Raw genomic sequence first — 17,769 nt, forward strand, 5'->3', positions numbered from 1 at the left:
ATTTTGCTAGTTATTGTTGAAAATCATTGTTTGGAATCTAGATGATAACACTGTATGCATTACTCACTAGTAGAATGTGAATGGCAATCCCATTGGTGAACCTTTAAACTAGCTCACCCAATTGATTTTGCTCCCTCACAAAACTAATAGTTGTGGTTTTGAGACCTAGGGTTCATCATTCCCTTACTCCTTGCCAAGACTTAGCATATTTTACAGTCCCATAGACTCCATCATCCCAAAGACTAGGCACTAGCCTTGTCACTTTGTTGATCACCCACAAAATTTAACTTAAACTTCACTTTCTCTCTCCTAAATTGATTTTCAACCCTTTAAGGATAATCGCTAGCTAGGGCTAGGGCACAAAATTGGCCTACGGTTCAAGTCATTGGTTTGTGGAAGGATTCAACATTGGAAGGAGTGTTGGTTTCCTCAAAATACCCCCTTTTAGTGTTGTGGTTTTGAGACCTAGGGTTCATCATTCCCTTACTCCTCGCCAAGACTTAGCATATTTTACAGTCCCATAGACTCCATCATCCCAAAGACTAGGCACTAGCCTTGTCACTTTGTTGATCACCCACAAAATTTAACTTAAACTTCACTTTCTCTCTCCTAAATTGATTTTCAACCCTTTAAGGATAATCGCTAGCTAGGGCTAGGGCACAAAATTGGCCTACGGTTCAAGTCATTGGTTTGTGGAAGGATTCAACATTGGAAGGAGTGTTGGTTTCCTCAAAATACCCCCTTTTAGTGGCTAATCCATCCATCTCAAGAAAAATTATTCTTCTCAAGGTAGATCCTACCCTTGAAAAGCCCTAGTTTGCCCTAGGCTTCAACTTGGGGCTTGTTGAAGTCTTCTTGTTCCATTGCTTGTTAGTATTCATTGCTTAGAATCCCTTTCTTGTCTTTGTGATTCTAGGTCAATCCATTAGGCGTGCTATTCATCAAGCCTTAGATCATCTGTGCCCTAAAAAATATGTGTTGGAGGATGCAGATTGTCCTATCTTGCTTGTTGAGCCTTGTCCTTAAGAAGAGTTATCCTCTATAAGCCTATCTTGTTACATTATCCCCTGGACTTAGCATATCTCTCTTAGGTCACCTATTATAGAGAAGCCTCCCTATTGGTGAAAATCCACAAAAGAGCAAAAGGTAGTGTTTGCGGTGACAGTGGGTTACACCTCATTGTTGTTCCTTGGTCTGTTTTTTGTCTTGTGAGCTCCCCTCACAAGACCTGATAAATTTTGTAGTGTTCCACAAGGACATGTCCCCCAGGGTGGGGTGCACGCACCACACGCTTCCCACGCACCTGGGATGGGGGGGGCACCTAGAGAAACATTTCCCCATGTCCCCCTTTTGGGGAGACGTGGGGAGGCGCAGGGGGAAACGTTTCCATCTCCCCAAAGGGGGTGCTTCTGGGCACACCCCCTCAAAAGGAGGACACCCAAAAGCCCCCCTTTTGAGTTTCAAGAACTTTTGTGTGGGGAAGTCTAATATTCAAGCTTGTGGCTCTATTATTATTATGCAATTCATGGTAATGTTAAATTATTAAAGTAAAAGAAAGAAAATGAAAGATAAAGGAAAATGTCACTTTTACTTAAATTTTTAACATTGCCATGAAATGCCTCAAGATGTTTGAGAGTGGTTCCAACCTCATTGGATTTCATATGGAGAAAGTAGAATTTTAGATCTCACTCAAATCCAGTAGACTTAACATTTTTTCAGGATTTCATAATCAGGGGGATTGCAACTTTCCCATTGGATTTTGTCATGTACGATGGTATAGCACTGGTATTTAATCAAGAGCACCAAGCCCTCTATGTACCTTGATGTTAGTGGCATTGGTTGTCGAACTCCTCTATCATGACCCTACTAAAAATGTACCCATCACTCAAACAAAATCTTGACTTGACATGCTATGTTTTTTCTATCTTATTTTAATGCTTAGAGGGTGATATTGATGATGAAGATCCCAATATAGGTAATGATTTTGATGATATGTAGGTATTTGTTGTAGCATGATTTTTTTTAGATGCTAGAGGCCATCTAAACCCTGTTTGTTGATGTATTTTCGGTTCAAAGATGGATTGCACTCAGTGCTATTTTGGTTATGTGCACCCTTACATGCTATATAAATGAGAATTTTTGTTTATTTGTGTATAAATGGTTTGGATTCATATGGATGCACATGAATATATATGTTTTTCTTTAAAATTTGAATATTTTAGGTGTTTTTGGTTGACCAGTTTTTTATTTTTATTTTATTGATTCCGGTCTAGTTCCGACCGGTTCTCGTTTAAAGGGTTTTCCCATTTGATCACCGGTTTAGTCCTTTGATAACATTGGTATCTACTATAGTCTATTTTGCTTAATAATAATTAGATTATAGAATGATGAATGATAAATTTAAATTTTAAAACAATTTACATTCTATAATGATGAATGATAAATTTAATTTTCAAATCAATGTAGATTCTAGAATGATGAATATGAATTAATGTATTTCATTATTGAATCTTGTGGTGTATGGATGAATGATGTATGTATCAGTACGAACGATGAATATGGATTAGTGTATTTCATTATTTAATTCAATTATGTATGGACCAATATATTTACGCTTTCATTATTGAATATAAAGCGTATATATATATACCCTGACATCTCCCCGTCCCCCCTAAATTACCCTAAAATTTGAGGGTACTCCCACACATCCCCCCTGTGCGTCTCCACACATGGACCCGTGTTCACCTGTCCCAGAGTCTTTGGTAGAACATTGATGTAAACCATAGTACAAGGCTAATTAAAGACGAGCAGTGGATACATATTAAAGACAAGTTACACTAACCAACATGGGACAGCAAGCTACAGGAGGTTTATGACAGACAAATAAGCCCGTGACAGATGGGTACGAGGGCAAAAGTTCATATGGAGAATTTTTGAAGGAAAGTAGATAAATTCTCCAAGTGAACCTTTTCCCTTCTATACCCATCTGTCACTGGCTTATTTGTCTATCATAAACCTTCTGTAGCTTTTGTTCCGTACTGGTGAGTGAAACTCATCTTTAAAATGCCTTTTCAAAAATTCTCCCAAGAAACTTTTATGCTCCTGTACCCACCTGCCACTTGTTTATTTGTCTGTCATAAACCTCCTGTAGCTTGTTGTCCCATGTTGGTTAGCGTAACTCAACTCTAATATGCCTTTCCAAATATTCTCCAAGCAAACCTTCACCCTTCTATACCCATCCATCATTGGCTTATTTGTCTATCATAAACCTCCTGTACCTTGTTGTCCTATGCTGGTCAATGTAACTTGTCTTTAATATGCCTGCAATTTAAATGTTCTTGCTCATTTGTTATTCATAATGCTTATACAAAGTTTCAATATGATGTGCTATTTATAAGATAGCACATCACATACACACATAATATCGCATTTTCCCATTTCCAAAAATTATGGGGTCGTCTTTCCACTGTCTACCCATTTCTAAAATACATATCATTTCCCGAGATCATGCAACTTAATTAATAAATGACATTTAAGTTAATGTTAATGAGATTAGATGAGGGGTTCCTAATGAGTATAAGTAGACTTGTTCGATATATATACATTGTACAACAACCCTCTATGTCATTTCTAAGAACAATGATATAATACAATATCTCTAATTCTGTCTCATTCATCTCTTTACATATTCTCCATATTTTAGTTTGACATGGTATCAGAGCCACACCAGTGAACGTGGCATTGAGCATTTGCAGAGAATCATGTGAAGTCAAAAGTTGATACACATGTTTGGAGAAAGAGACATATACAAAAGGAAAAGCGAGAAGGTACACCAATTTTTGGTATTGAATTCTCAAATCACAAATATATGAAGATACAAGAAGTGTCAGTGATTTGCATTTTGTTTTTTCTAAGAGATTCCTCTTTGTTTCAAACTATCTGCAAACTGAAACACTGTTTTAAAACCTTTGCAAACTGAAATATTTTATTGTCAAACTGAAAATTCTGTTCCACAACTGGCAACTCTGTTTACAAATCCTCTGAAAGTTATACACTGCAAAATACTTTAGTTATAAGCAATTTTTTACAGGAGTTATAAGTTAAATTTTTCCAGAGTCACAAGGGTCATTGTTCTGTATTGGAGCCATACGTAGATTATATCATTATTGTTAAGCTTGGATAATAAGATCTTTGGGTTTTATTTGAATTTAAAAATAAAATGGATTGAAAATGCCACAGATATAGTAGAAGCAACAGAGCTTGCGCATTTGGATTTCCTTTTTTCATAAATGGCTTTCAATAAGAAACAATCAATGACTTTGGAAAATGGCATGCTCTTAATTTCAACTTGAACTCTCCAAATTCAAGCTATGATTCCAAACTTGAGGAACCTGCTCTTCAAGAACTCTGGTTTTATCTGCCATTATAAAATCCAATATAGATTGAGTTAATTCTTGTCTCATCACTTGATCCTATCATCGTATGCATACATGGCATAATCTGGCATGTTGATTTAAGTTTTTTTTTTTTGCAATCAGAACGTATGCTTCGCATAGTTTTGGTATGTTCAATCGAATTTATTTTTATAACGCTCTTCTACTAAAATGTTCATAAGAGTACATGGAGAGCTGAGTACAGTATCTGAGCAAGCATGCCAAAGCACCAAAGACAGAATCCAAAAAATATAAGTGCATTCGGAATCCAGACAATCTACAGGGCCTTAAAAGTGTTGTACTCTATCAAAATGAGACAGCAATCAATACATGAACCAAGGCCGATGAGGAACTTCAAAGTTCAGAATCCAGACAGTATCATATATCAAATTAATGTGCCACATATGCACCCAGGTTAAATGCCACGTGCACAAATCAGGGCTAGTAATGAATTCACGTAGAATTTCATCTTTCTGGTTGTGGAACCAAATTCAAACTTATCAATTTTGTTTAAAGCAGAATTCTAAGCTCTTGATAGTTAAAACATAATCGTGGCTAATCATGTTATGTCTAGAAGCCAAATTCAAGCATATCAATTTGCATTCAAGATTTTAGTTGAAGCTACTCTAGAAGCATTTCAAAATGTTTGAATATTCAAGAAGAAATATTAATATTCTTGCAACATAAGGGTTTATGTTAATTATGTCTTTGCCATTCCTATCCAAATTGAACTCCAATCTTATAAAGAAAATCAGCAAATAGAGGATAAAGAAAATAAAAAAGGAGTGAACACTTACAATAAGAGAAGACTGGTCCACAACTTTTACTCCATAAGGTGATTCAGAAGTTGAAGGAGACAATTTTGCAATGGGAGTCACTGGCAGTGATGAACTCTTGTTCCCAGAAAAGGTTGCCAGTACCTTCTTCAATGAATATGATTTTAAAAAAGAAAGTTTGGCCTCTGTTCCTGGAGATGGCATTGATTTTGATGATGCACCATGTGTCAGCAAAACAGTCTTTTCAGCCTCTGAAGCAGATGCCCTGTTCTTGAAGCTTGGCCGAGGTGGAAAACCTCTAACAGGAGTTTTGTTCTTCAATGAACTTGGTGTTGGTAGTAGGTATGGTTTGACAGAGCTGGTACTGCCATTACTCATGAATCTTGGAGGTATTTCAACTGAAAGCTTGGGCCGATTCACTCCAACATGACAGACAGAACTGTTTTCTTCGTATAAAAAGGTTGCACTTTGTTCATATGCCTGCATGCACCTTGAACAACGTTAATGTGAAACTCGATGCAAAATATTAAAATAACAATCCTACATTAAAAGAAAAAAACATGTTTCATGTCAAGCACAAAGATGGATTATCATATTTCCTCAACAGCCGCATATGCCTAAAGTAATCATTGGAAATCACTGGGTTCATGTTTGGGACAAATGGATGATCCGACAGGTAAGCAAGAGTATGTGGAATGTGCCCCCCACACCAAACCGTGCTCAAAGTGGGAGCATGCTCCGGGCCTCTTTGACACGCTCTCTACCACTGTCAAGAGCATGGTGCTCTCTTGGATCTGGGAGCATGCAGGAGTATGCTCCTTAAAATTAGGAACATGCTCATGCTCCGGGCCTCTCTTTGACACACTTTCTACCACTGTCAAGACCATGGTGCTCCCTTGGACACTTCCAGACCCAAGAGCGTGATCCCTAGATGCTCCCCACACACTCCTTAGCTCACCTAGGCACCCCTACCAAAAAAAAAAAAAAAAAAAAGGAAAAAACGAGTTTTCCTTTTTTTTAATTTTTCTCTTAAAGGTGGGACGGGGAGGTTTAGGGTTTAGGGCAAACTCAAGAGAGAAACAAAAGCACTTCTTCCTCACTATTTTCCTCATTACATTCATCTTTGTGTGCTTGAACTTGGAGTGGGCAGGTTGGTCTTTTTGCTGGTTTTGAGTAAGGTAAATTTCTGAAAGCCTGGAGGAGGGAACGAAGGCTGCCATCTACTGCTGCAAATAGTTAGGGAGATAAAAGAGGGAATCGGAAAGCCCATTCTTTGTATATTTTTATAAATCCTTATGTTGTTTGTTTGTAGATTTTTCCTCTTCTCCTGTTCTATCCCTTTCCTTCTCCCTTATTTCGTTGCAAGTTGTTCATCTAAGACTTGAGTAAAATGACCTTCTTGTGATTTATGCTTCTTCTTTTTTTCTCATGCCGTTGGTGAGGAATAGGCATGTGAGGGAAGAAGAGGATAGTGGTCATTCTCATAGTGACCCATTATATGAAGAAAATGATGAAGATTTGGAAGGGGATGAAGGTGGCAACGAAGGTGGAAAAACTTCATTAACAAACTTGTGGAATTTTGTGACAAAACTTGAGGGGAGAAAGGTGTGGAACCACTACATTTTTATGTAAATATGATTGTCATCGAGGAAAAAATTATACTAGTTAATATGGCCATGCGATAGGACATCTTAATGGAGCGTTGGAGAGTGACATAATAAAGGGGCCATTCGGATCTCAATTTGCCCTAAGGTACCTAAGGTATCAAATGAAGGTAGACAAAAATGAATCAAGATAGATGAAGCTGCACAAAGAATGCATTCTAAAAAAAGTTTAATTTGACATATCGTCTAGATTTGGTGGCAACACATCTATATCCCCTCATGTTAGTGGAATCTCAAGATATGTATGGGATGGATCTAGAGAACAATAGAAGATTCCTTAATATTGGTGATACAGATGAGGCAGATACAAAAGTGGTGCAGTTTCTCTATGCATGTAGTATACCATCCAATGTTCCTCGCTCCCCTTATTGGTATGATATGGTTCAGGCCATCAACAAAACCCCCAAAAGATACAAGAGCCCTAGGTATGAAAAAGAAAAGTGGCCCCAAATGAAAAAATATATATTCTTTGCAATTGCACTAAATAGACCATGGTAATTTTGAGAATGAATACTGGTACCCACACTGCAAAAAAGATCCTACATAACGAACCAAAGAGATCCACAATTTTGAGAATGAATACTGGTACCCAAACTGCAAAGCAGATCCTACATAACGAACCAAAGAGATCCACTTAACAGTAGAATAAGATAAAGCAGTGTAAATTTTTCATATGGTAATGATCATTCCAAACGTTGAATTGGACATCCACAAAGCATTACATTCACACAAACCTGCGAGAAAAGGGATGCACATGCGCCCAAATAAAATATAGTGGCATAATTTTAAACATAGCAGCATAATAACAACAATCTGCAAGGGATCATTCCAATAAGGGATTGAATACCCAAACTGCACAAATGTACCCGCATTGCAAGACACGAACCAAACAGATTCACTTACACGCTACGAAAGAGTAGAGTGGAATTAGTAATACATTGCCGCATCATGAGAGGGAGCATACCAAGGTGGGATAAGGTATCCAAAGGACACAAAACAAAATCCACAAGCCAAAGGCAAAGGCATGAACATGAAAATTCCTGTACGAAAGAATACGCAGGAGTTTGGTCTAGTGGAAAGCAGCAAGGTGACCCAAATGAGGCCATGTGCAAGTTTTTGATAAATTTGATGGCATAGATACAAGGCAGCTTAGTCAAAGATATTACGTAAACAATATCTATAAAATTAAAAAATAAAAATTATATATATATATATAACTTTGTAATATCATATTTGAATAGAGCATTCTACTAGGAACAGCAACAGCACTCCCACTGTTGTTAGCTTAGATCTAGGAGCTGCTACGGCTCTTCCACTTTCTCTTAGACTGACCTAATTCCCATGTCAAGACAAAAAAAAAGCGTGGGCTAATCATTACCTAAATTGCTTCATTTTCAGCTCTTTCCAGGCATGATTTTGGCCTAAATCCAGCTGCTGAAATAAATGGCAATAATGACAAAACTGCAACTTCAACTCAAAACTGCAATCTAAGCATTTTTTATGGTCTTTGAATCAACCCAGCAGCTGAAATAAATGGCAATAATCACAAAACTGCAACTTCATCAACTCAAAAGTGCAATCTAAGCATTTTTTATGGTCTTTGAATCAACTTAGATTCTCAGAATAGCATTTTGGATCAGATGGAAGGATTTTTCCTGTTTACTGGATTCCGACCAAAATGGTCAGAGATGGGGCTATCTAACCAGTATAGATTCATCTTAATTAATCATGGATCTAGCAGTTGAGAGATATCAAATCTTGAGGTGAAAACTTGTCAAGAGTGCAAAATTTTGACAACAGGAGTAAGATTAGTGATGTTTTATTATACTTTTAATTAAACAAACCAAATACATATATACTTTGTTTTGTTTTTGTATTTTTTTAAAGATACATGTCAACTCCAAGTTAAACACGGACATACTTACACATCTCTCATAATGACGGTAGAATAAGCCTCTCTACTCACTAATACTACTTAAAAAACAAAAGTTTGCACCTCATTTTTCTTTTATTATCCAGAGAGATGGATTTATATTAGTCCAACATTCTGTTTGTGAATTACGTTTTTAGTTTTGATCTCAATTATATTTTTAGTTTTAATTTGGAAGTGGACAAGAGTAAATCCATACTTATCAGGCAACCACATTCTCACTGTGATTTAAGAGGTGTGCACTGTGTACTGATAACGTATATATTTTCAACTGTCCCGGTCCGCTAAGCAGTTAGGATTCAACTCATATTGAAAATGCTACCAATGATATCAAATACCATTCTGCACATAGCTACACATATACCAACCAACCATACAAAGAGCCATCAACACAGTATATCTAAGAAACTTCGTTCAAGCAACTGTTATGCTGGCAGTATCACTCCCTAGTAAGCTACAGAGCGATGATGCAGCTGCAGCAACAAAAACATGAGCTTAATTTCTGTAATTCTGGCAAGTGGTGATCTTTGGAATCCTTAAAGTCCCTATTACTGGTTTCTTCAATGACCCCATTAGGCAAAATTCTGACAGACATTCGAAAAGAAGCAGAAGAACGTTTATATTTGATTTGGCTAAAAGTAATGACCTGTTCAGAGGAATTACTTGGAGCAGCAATGTCATTCTCGTCTGCAGATAAAGAATCAGAATTCTTTTGTAGGGCATGTCTGGCACCCTGTTCCCCCATCATCTCCTTCCCTATGCTGAGTTTCCTGTCCGTAGGAAGATAGATGATGGAGATACTTTTGTATGAATTGGGCAAAATCCTAAAGAGTGGTATTCACCAAAAAGAAGGAAACTGTGCTTTGGACCAGCGAACAGGAAGCCCTTGAGCGATCTGCTACGCTGTACGGACCGAAGAACCTGTTTATAAGTTGGATGGTCGTATGAACAGTCCGCTTCTCTTGATATCCATATGTTTACACATGGAATGGAATGGGAAAGTATACTCTGTGAGGCTTCTTTATCTCGTCCCTGCCAAGGTTCCATGGTGGACCTGGTGTGACCAACGACCCTACTCGGTTCTCCCAGTACTTTTCGTGTAGATGATGATGTGATACGTTCCAGTTCAAGAATGAGCTCGGTGAGATTTTGTCATTATTACCACAAAAGAGTATTTTAATCGGAACATTTTAATCTTTGGAGCTTGCCTTCTTGTTTATTGTGCACCTTATGAGAACAATAATGAACGTGACGTTTTAGCTTTCATTTATTAATTTCACACAAATCTGTTACTTGATGGCAGCAAGATAAAAATAAATAAGTTTAAATAAGTTGTTTTTAATGTGATTTAAAAAAAAAAAAAAAATTATTTAATTTATTTTAGGAATTTATTGAAATTATAAGTTTGATGAGTAAAATTTACACAATCGAAGTGTTCTAGGGATTTTTCTGAATCCATATATGTAGTCAAACAACCAGTTTAAATAACAAAAATCAAGATTTCACCTCCAATTTTTCCGTCGGATTTCACCCAGAAAATCCACCGGAAACTTCAAAAAGTCGCATTAAAGACAACTCCAAATAAAAATGCATTGTTAGACATTTATATTTTTTCCCTTGGTTTAATCATACTGTTTTTTTGTACTAAAAATCATGGAAATTTTGGCTATATTTTGATAAAATTCGGCAGGGATTTTTGTAAATCCATGTTATGTTGTCAAACTTCAAGATTTTGGGTGCCCTAGAAGTTTTTGATGGTGTTGAATCTATTTCCACTATCAAAAACATGATTCAAACATTGCTACTGTAAAACTTTCTGAAATTTTTTTACCCGAATTCCGATCACCTCTGGCCTTCCGGGAATTCCTCAGCCTCAATAAACGACGCCTTTTTTTTAAGTAATAATTATATATTAAAACATTTTTTATTGATTATAAAAGTTATAGTAATGAATTTATTGTTGATTTTGTGTTAAATATGTGTTGATTATAAATATTAATAAAATTTTAATATATTAAATTTTTTTTATTATTTTATTGGTAAAAAGAATTGGAATCTTAGGAAAGAAAAATAGTAAAATTAGAAAAGTCAAAATTAAAAGATAATAAATTGAAAAGAAAAGGACAAAAACAAATTATGTGTAATGAAAAAGATAAAAAGTTATTTTAATTGTTTTTTTATTAGAAATTCATAATTTTATGAAAAGTTTAACATTATATATCAAATAATATATATATATATATATTTATTTATAAAAGCCTAGATCCATCTTAATTCTGGATCTATTAAGCAAAGGTGCAAACTTATTTTTTGAGTGCAAAACTTGAAGAAAGGTTTGCACCTCAAGAGATTTGATCCCTCTCGATGCTTAATAGATCCGGAGTTAAGATGGATCTAGGTTGGTTCTAGTTGTGCGGAGTCACACAAAATTTGTTGAATATCTAAATAATATGATCATTTTTCATTTTATTTTAAGATGAATTAATAAGTAAAATTATGAAAAATGATAAAATAAAAATTTTCAATGGAAAGAAACCATGCAACAATTTTGGTTAATAGAAATCATTAATAATGAGAATGTAATCAATTACAAATAGTTTACATTGTGATCAATCTCAACCTATCTTCTTCTGCTTTTCTTATAGCTACGCCTGATACTTTTGTCATCTTTTCATATCGGTCATATGAAAAGGGAGGTTGAAATCGTCGACCATTCAAATTTTTAACTCGAGATATTGCAGTAAACATCATACCCTATCTCTCTTGCTTCCTAATATTAATAGTATCTTTCTGCAATGTCAATCCTTGTGACTTGTGGATTATTAAGCCCCAAGCAAGTTTCAAAGGAAGTTGTTTTATGTTACCTTTTTCAATAGGTGTAATAGGAACGATTTGAGGGAATGAATCATCCCATGGAACTCCCACATAATTATCAAATTGTACTAAAACATATGTAGGTGGTTTTGGAGGTAAAATTCCAAGGTTATATACAATTTTTTCTATAACTCCAAGAGCAACAACATTAATTAATCCTACATCAATCCATATGTTTGATGTAAGCATGACCCAAGCTCCAACTGAAATAACTCAAGTTCCATGTCTTCCTCCTCTTCTTCCATGGATTTGTTGTCTATTCCTCTTATCGCAACACTAGTTGCAATGAGACAATTCAAGTTTTGTAAACAATGCTTATTATGATTTTTTACATCATCATTTGTTGCAAACAAATGTATTTCCTTATCAAAAGACTCTTTTGTGGAAGAATCCAAGGAACTATTTGTATGAGTCATGAGTAACTTCCAATCTTCCACAGTTGGATTTGCATCTCTAACATTCATCAACAAATTACGAAAACATTTTTTCTCATTGCTCTGTCCATCTTGTCGAAACACAGTGTCAAGGGTCACAACTTTTGTGAATGAATTCCATAATTCTTTTACGAGACCTTCAGATGCATATATAGGTTTATCAATAATAGGTGGTAACTGTCCCAAATCACCAACCAATATAACTGACCTCCCACCAAAAAAAGTGTTAGCATTTTCTGGGAAAGCTTGCTGAAGTCTAGAGTCAATGTTTTTTAGCAAATTTCTTCCAATGAAACTCATTTCATTTATTAGGATATATTTGACATGCTTCAATTCATCTTGCAAGGTCATTAAATGTGGTCCCCGAAGACGTGTTACCTCTTTGATTGGGATTTGAAGTGCAAAATGAATTGTTGTTCCAGATATGTTAAAAGCTGCAACCCCTGTAGGAGCTAAAAGAAGCAGTGGGCTCTTCTTGGGAAGAGCCTCAATCTCAAGGGCCTTTTTAATAGCTCCAATCAAATAAGACTTTCATGTACCTGAAGTTCCTTGGATTATCATAAGTAAAGGATCAACCCCTGATCTATAATGGTCAAGGATAATATCAAATGCTATTCTTTTTTTAACTCCCAAACATTCAAACGAATAAGACTTCGAATGTTGGTTAGTATGAATCGTATTCAACTTTTTCTTTTGAGATATGAAATGAATAGCACGATTAGAAGTTTCCTCATCCACAAATTTTTCGCTCCAGTTATGCATAACATCACGATCCTTATGTCCAAGCATCTCAATCTCATTATAATTTATAAATTTATTCTTATATAATCCACAAATGATCTCCCACTCATTTTTCCTAGAATTTGTAGGTGGATTTGGAACTTCTTCTTCATCAAATTCAACTGTTTGAATTGGAGGTAATGGATTACGATCAACATGCCATGGATTGTATCGAAAGTTTTCCCAGTTATGCACTATTTCATCACTTGTGTGACCTATATCTCTACGAAGATCACGAAAGGTTTTGTATAATACCAACTTCGACCAACAAAATTCTACAAACTTGTCATCTTCATGATTAGGAATTGAATTATAACGAGGAAACACTCATACAATAGCTGCATTCTTTCGTTCTCTCCATTTATCCCCACGTCGACGTTTGTCGTATGACCAGGATTTTGCCACATCTATCAATGGAAGGTGTTCAAGATGGGTAGGTCCCTTAGTATATGCATCAATAAGAGAATTATCATTGTCAGTGTCATATGTATCAACACACACTTGTTTGAAAACCTTCAAACCAACATTTAGAACCACAAATCGATGACTACATTTAGAAAGAGGAAGCTCTAAAAGCAAATGGCATGTCCCTTGTGCACCTATATCTTTGTCAACAATGGATTCACATAACAAACTCCTATATGCGCATGCTGTTGGTTCATTTGGATTTTGAATAGAGGAAACACGCATCAACATATCATGAAATGTTTCTGATCCTTTTTCAGACTTTGCAACATATTTTGTTATGTAATTAATGACCACATGCTTTGAAAGATCAGGTTGCCAATCTATATTAGCCCTCCACATCATTAATGTTTCACGATTATGTGTATTCAATCTATCATCATTCCTTCTTGGTTCATACTTTTTTTCTCCATTCTCATCAACATAAAGTTTTGAATGATCGCATAAATCCCATGGTGCCTTATATCGACACACCAATCTTCCCGCCTTCTTGTGTAGGCAAGATTTCTCATTGCAAGTGATGTGACGCTCAACACAATTCATAAAATTTTCATAATTAATCATAGGATCATATTGAAATATTTGTTGTGTGTCTTTCATCAACATTGAGCATAACCTGAATATTTCTTTGATGTCGATCACGTGGATTCATTGCATGTACACATCTATCAAAATATTTTTTAGCAAGCCTAACCTGTGTAGGATCATCCCAATTCAAAGTGTCCATGTTAGAAGCATTTTTTAACCATAGAAATTCATGCACATGTGGAGATTCACGATGTTGCCATTCATAGCAACACCAAAACTTTGTAGCTTGATGAAAATGCTCAAAAATTTCATCTCGGAACATTGTATGCCTTAAATGCATATATTGTGCTACAATATGAGGATTATCAATGACATTTTGACGTCTCCATTTCCTTGCTTCCCCTAGATCTACAGGACTTTTACCGGGCATTAATTTATGCAAATCTGGCCATTGCATATCTGCTACACTTAATGTGAAGAATATTGTTGGACATCCAATCTGTTGAATCAAGTCAGATAGCTCAGCATGACATTTTCTCCAATATGCACGTGTACCTCTTAGTACAGTTCCAAATCGCATTAACCTTTCTGCAAGTCATGATTCTGGAAGATTTTGTAGATGCTCTCGTAACTCCTCCATTGTTGTCGGTAGATCTGTCATATTCTTCTTTACAAAAACTGCAGAAGAAGCTTGAGCACGATGTCTCATAATGATATTAAGTAAGAAGTATCTAAAGTGTGGGTGCCTTCCAAACCTATTGTCGTGATATCTAAGAAGATGTTTTGCATACTCGTGAAGATGGACATTTCTCCTTCGTGGTTGCAACCAATCTGCCTCACCTGTTAGGAACAATGTTGGAAATTCCATGTCAAATAATCCTTCGGTGTTATACTCATTGATTGGTGATGAGCCAATTCTAGGCCAATTAAGAACTTCATGAAATCCACCATTCGTGTCATGTTCCTCTACATTAGGGTTATTTGCCCAAGCTCGAATAAGTTCAATCTCTCGTGGTAGATTCGGAAGCTTTGCCGCAAAATAAGATGTATTTAAGCCTTCTAATACATCATCAATCCCAAATGTTCCCTCCAACACTGCAAATTCAGTGTCAATGTCTATCTCTGGTAAAGTAACAAAATTAATCATATTTGATACATTTGTTGCAATTTCAGGTAACTCATCTAGCGCATTATAATCAACTTGAACATCGCGATAATATGGATCATTTTGAATCTTATATAATAATGCATCCAATACTCTCTGTTTTCTGACTGTAAAATCATAACTTGATCCTTGTTGATCTTTTTTCAGCACAACAATCATTAAATCTAAGTCTTGAATATGTTGAGGTAATGTGTGGGCAACATCTTTAATTTCTTGTGGGAAACTAATGGTGTGTCCTCTATATTTGTATTGTCCACCTATTGAATGCATAACTTGCAAAATTGGACTTGCACGTGCTATTAACATCTCTTCAACTTGTGTGAGCACTTTAAGGACTTGAGGTTGCTCTCCTGGATCCATATGATTCTCAAATGAAAATCTATGATGATTTCCCTCTCTTCTACATCTCATACATATTTGACTTGTATTTGTATTGAACACTTGAATTCCAGCATATGACTCCTCACACACATGACAAATTTGAACATCATCCAATCGATCAATCCTATCACGAAATCTTCGATGTACAATATTCATATCTTCAAATGTATCAGATGTATCATGCTCAATTTGAATTTCTTCAGGTGGCTCTATGTCCATATTTATTGCATCATTTTTTTCACTTAGAGCTACTCTTCTTTTCTTCATAGGATTTTCTCTCTTTGCATTATTTTTATTCATCGGAGATAGACTTCTTTTTCTCACAGAATTTTCTTTTTCGTCAAGTTCCAAATTTTGTTTTCCTTGTTCTTGATGTTGCTCAGTTATCATCTGTTGTTCCTTTGTTTCTCGACATGCCCTTTGTCATGCAAAATTTTGATTTTTTTGTTCTTGATGTTGTGCATTTATCATCTGTTGTGCCTTTCTTTGTCGATATGCTCTTTGTCGTTCAACAATTTTTTGTCTTTGTATTTGTTGTTGTTCAATTGTCATTTGTTGTGACATTCTTTGTTGATATGCTCTTTGTCGTTCAACATTTTTTTGTCCATATTCCTTTAGCTGATCAAGTGGCACTTTCACCAATTGTATTTCTGGTCATGCTCTTTGTTCTCCAATATTATGTTTTGTCTCATTTTCCATTATGCCCGTATATAACAAAATTAAATGCAATACATTGATATATATTCAAATCAAATCAATCCAATAGTATTCACTGAAATCAATGCAAACAATTAATTCATTCGCGCTTAAACTAACGCATCCAATAATATACACTCAAGTCAATGCAAATAGTTAACTAAATCGTGATTTAACTAATGCCTATAATAATATTCATTGAAATCAATGCAATCAATTAATTTTCCAAAAACGAAAACAAATACCTCAACAACAACAAATACATATTGCAGGAAAAATTCTTTCTATAATTATCATAGAAAAAAAAAATACAAATACCTATATATATAGTATGAATATACCTATTTCTAAAAAAAATCCACTATATAACTTTGAATTTTAAAATGGAAAATTTAAATTTATTTGAAAGGAAATTAACTAAAACTAATTCAAATTTTAAAATTTAAAATATAATTATTTGCTATATTATATATTATTATAATATATAATATAATAAACTCTTTGCGAAAAGAATTTAAAATTCCTTCACTTTTAAATTTATTTTTAAAAAAATTAACTAAAAACTAATTCAAATTTTAAAATTATAAATATAGCTATTTATTATATTATATATTATTATAATATATCATATAATAAACTCTTTATGAAATATACTTAACTCTTAAATACTTGTAGTAAATTATATCCCATTACAATAATAAAGACTGATAAATGAATGATTATTAATTGGATATAGTATGAATATACATTTATATTTTTTCAGAACGAAAAAAGCATGATTGTATTATATTGAGACAATATAATAAAAACAGATAGTACATCATAAAGCTTTAAAAAGCTGGAGAAATCTGAGTCAAAACACAAAAACTAGACTAGATGAGTTGTCCATCCAGAGTGATGGCGTTTTGAGCTATCACACAGCTAACATATACAAAACTTTTTACACAGCACATGAAAATAGGATTTTCTGAAATATAATCTTGTTCCAAAGATAGTTCGACCATTCATAAACCATACATATTCGAGGAGATAAAGCAAAAGGACAAAATAACAATGCATACCTGGAGAGTAGCAAAAAGTAAATTAAGTACCAGGGATGGAGAACTCCTGGATGGAGAAGGTTTCCTCGTCAGATATTACCTTCATGTTCCAGATACCTGTTTTTGATAGAAGACCTTCCTTTGATAAAAAGTCTGCTTGCTGGTTCTGGGATCTATAAATGTGTTGAATGGAGCATCCTTTCACGAGTCCCCAAAGATACATGATTCTGTCCATCCAACCTGCAAGGTGAGGGTTCCTGATGTGGCACTTTCCCAGAACATGATCAACCATGATTTTGGAATCCCCTAAAATTGTAACGAACTGAATATCAAAGAAGAGGCAAAAGGCAAGAAGACCCGCTAGGTCCATCGCCTCAGCCTTGCAGTTAGAGCCCTTTCCCCCATTCCATGAAATGAGATATTGAAGATTCTCGTCCAAAATGATGTGGACCCCGCAACCACAAGAGTTTTGCTGAGCAGCACCGTCAAAATACGCTCTTGGAAACCTTGAGTGATTATCTTCTTGCTCTTTTCGATTAGCATTTTTCCGTTTGTGTTGCTTTGCCGGCAAGGTATCATAGAAGGATACAATATTTTGTAGAG

At 35.1% G+C, this 17,769-nt stretch overlaps 3 protein-coding genes across 7 annotated transcripts in view; all 3 read right to left on the reverse strand.

Annotated features, from left to right (window-relative positions):
* Nucleotides 1–9,894, reverse strand: part of LOC149203541 (uncharacterized) — a 216,204-nt gene extending 206,310 nt beyond the window's left edge. Inside the window, exons 1-2 of one of the 5 annotated variants that reach the window (XR_016253962.1) lie at nt 9,450–9,893; nt 5,231–5,689 (exon numbers count right to left, since the gene is read on the reverse strand). Coding sequence is in view for 4 of the 5 variants with exons in the window: in XM_089403488.1 (XP_089259614.1) it covers nt 5,231–5,689; nt 9,450–9,551 (561 nt within the window). In the remaining variant the exon portion in view is untranslated. Of the gene's footprint in view, nt 1–5,230; nt 5,700–9,449 lie in introns of all 5 variants that reach the window. The other 4 variants (XM_089403490.1, XM_089403488.1, XM_089403489.1 and 1 more) reach the window with 4 other exon arrangements.
* Nucleotides 9,895–11,835: 1,941 nt separating this feature from the next.
* LOC149203543 (uncharacterized) lies at nt 11,836–12,462 on the reverse strand. Its single transcript, XM_089401905.1, has one exon. It carries the CDS (start codon nt 12,460–12,462, stop codon nt 11,836–11,838), a length of 627 nt encoding a protein of 208 aa, XP_089258031.1.
* A 2,017-nt stretch (nt 12,463–14,479) lies between these two features.
* Nucleotides 14,480–15,649, reverse strand: LOC149203544 (uncharacterized). Its single transcript, XM_089401906.1, has one exon. It carries the CDS (start codon nt 15,647–15,649, stop codon nt 14,480–14,482), a length of 1,170 nt encoding a protein of 389 aa, XP_089258032.1.
* Between the last annotated feature and the right edge of the window lie 2,120 nt (nt 15,650–17,769).

This window comes from Pinus tabuliformis, chromosome 2_1 (assembly GCF_031772625.1).
Source record: "Pinus tabuliformis cultivar Carrire ecotype Pingquan chromosome 2_1, CPIR1, whole genome shotgun sequence".
NCBI lineage: Eukaryota > Viridiplantae > Streptophyta > Pinopsida > Pinales > Pinaceae > Pinus > Pinus tabuliformis.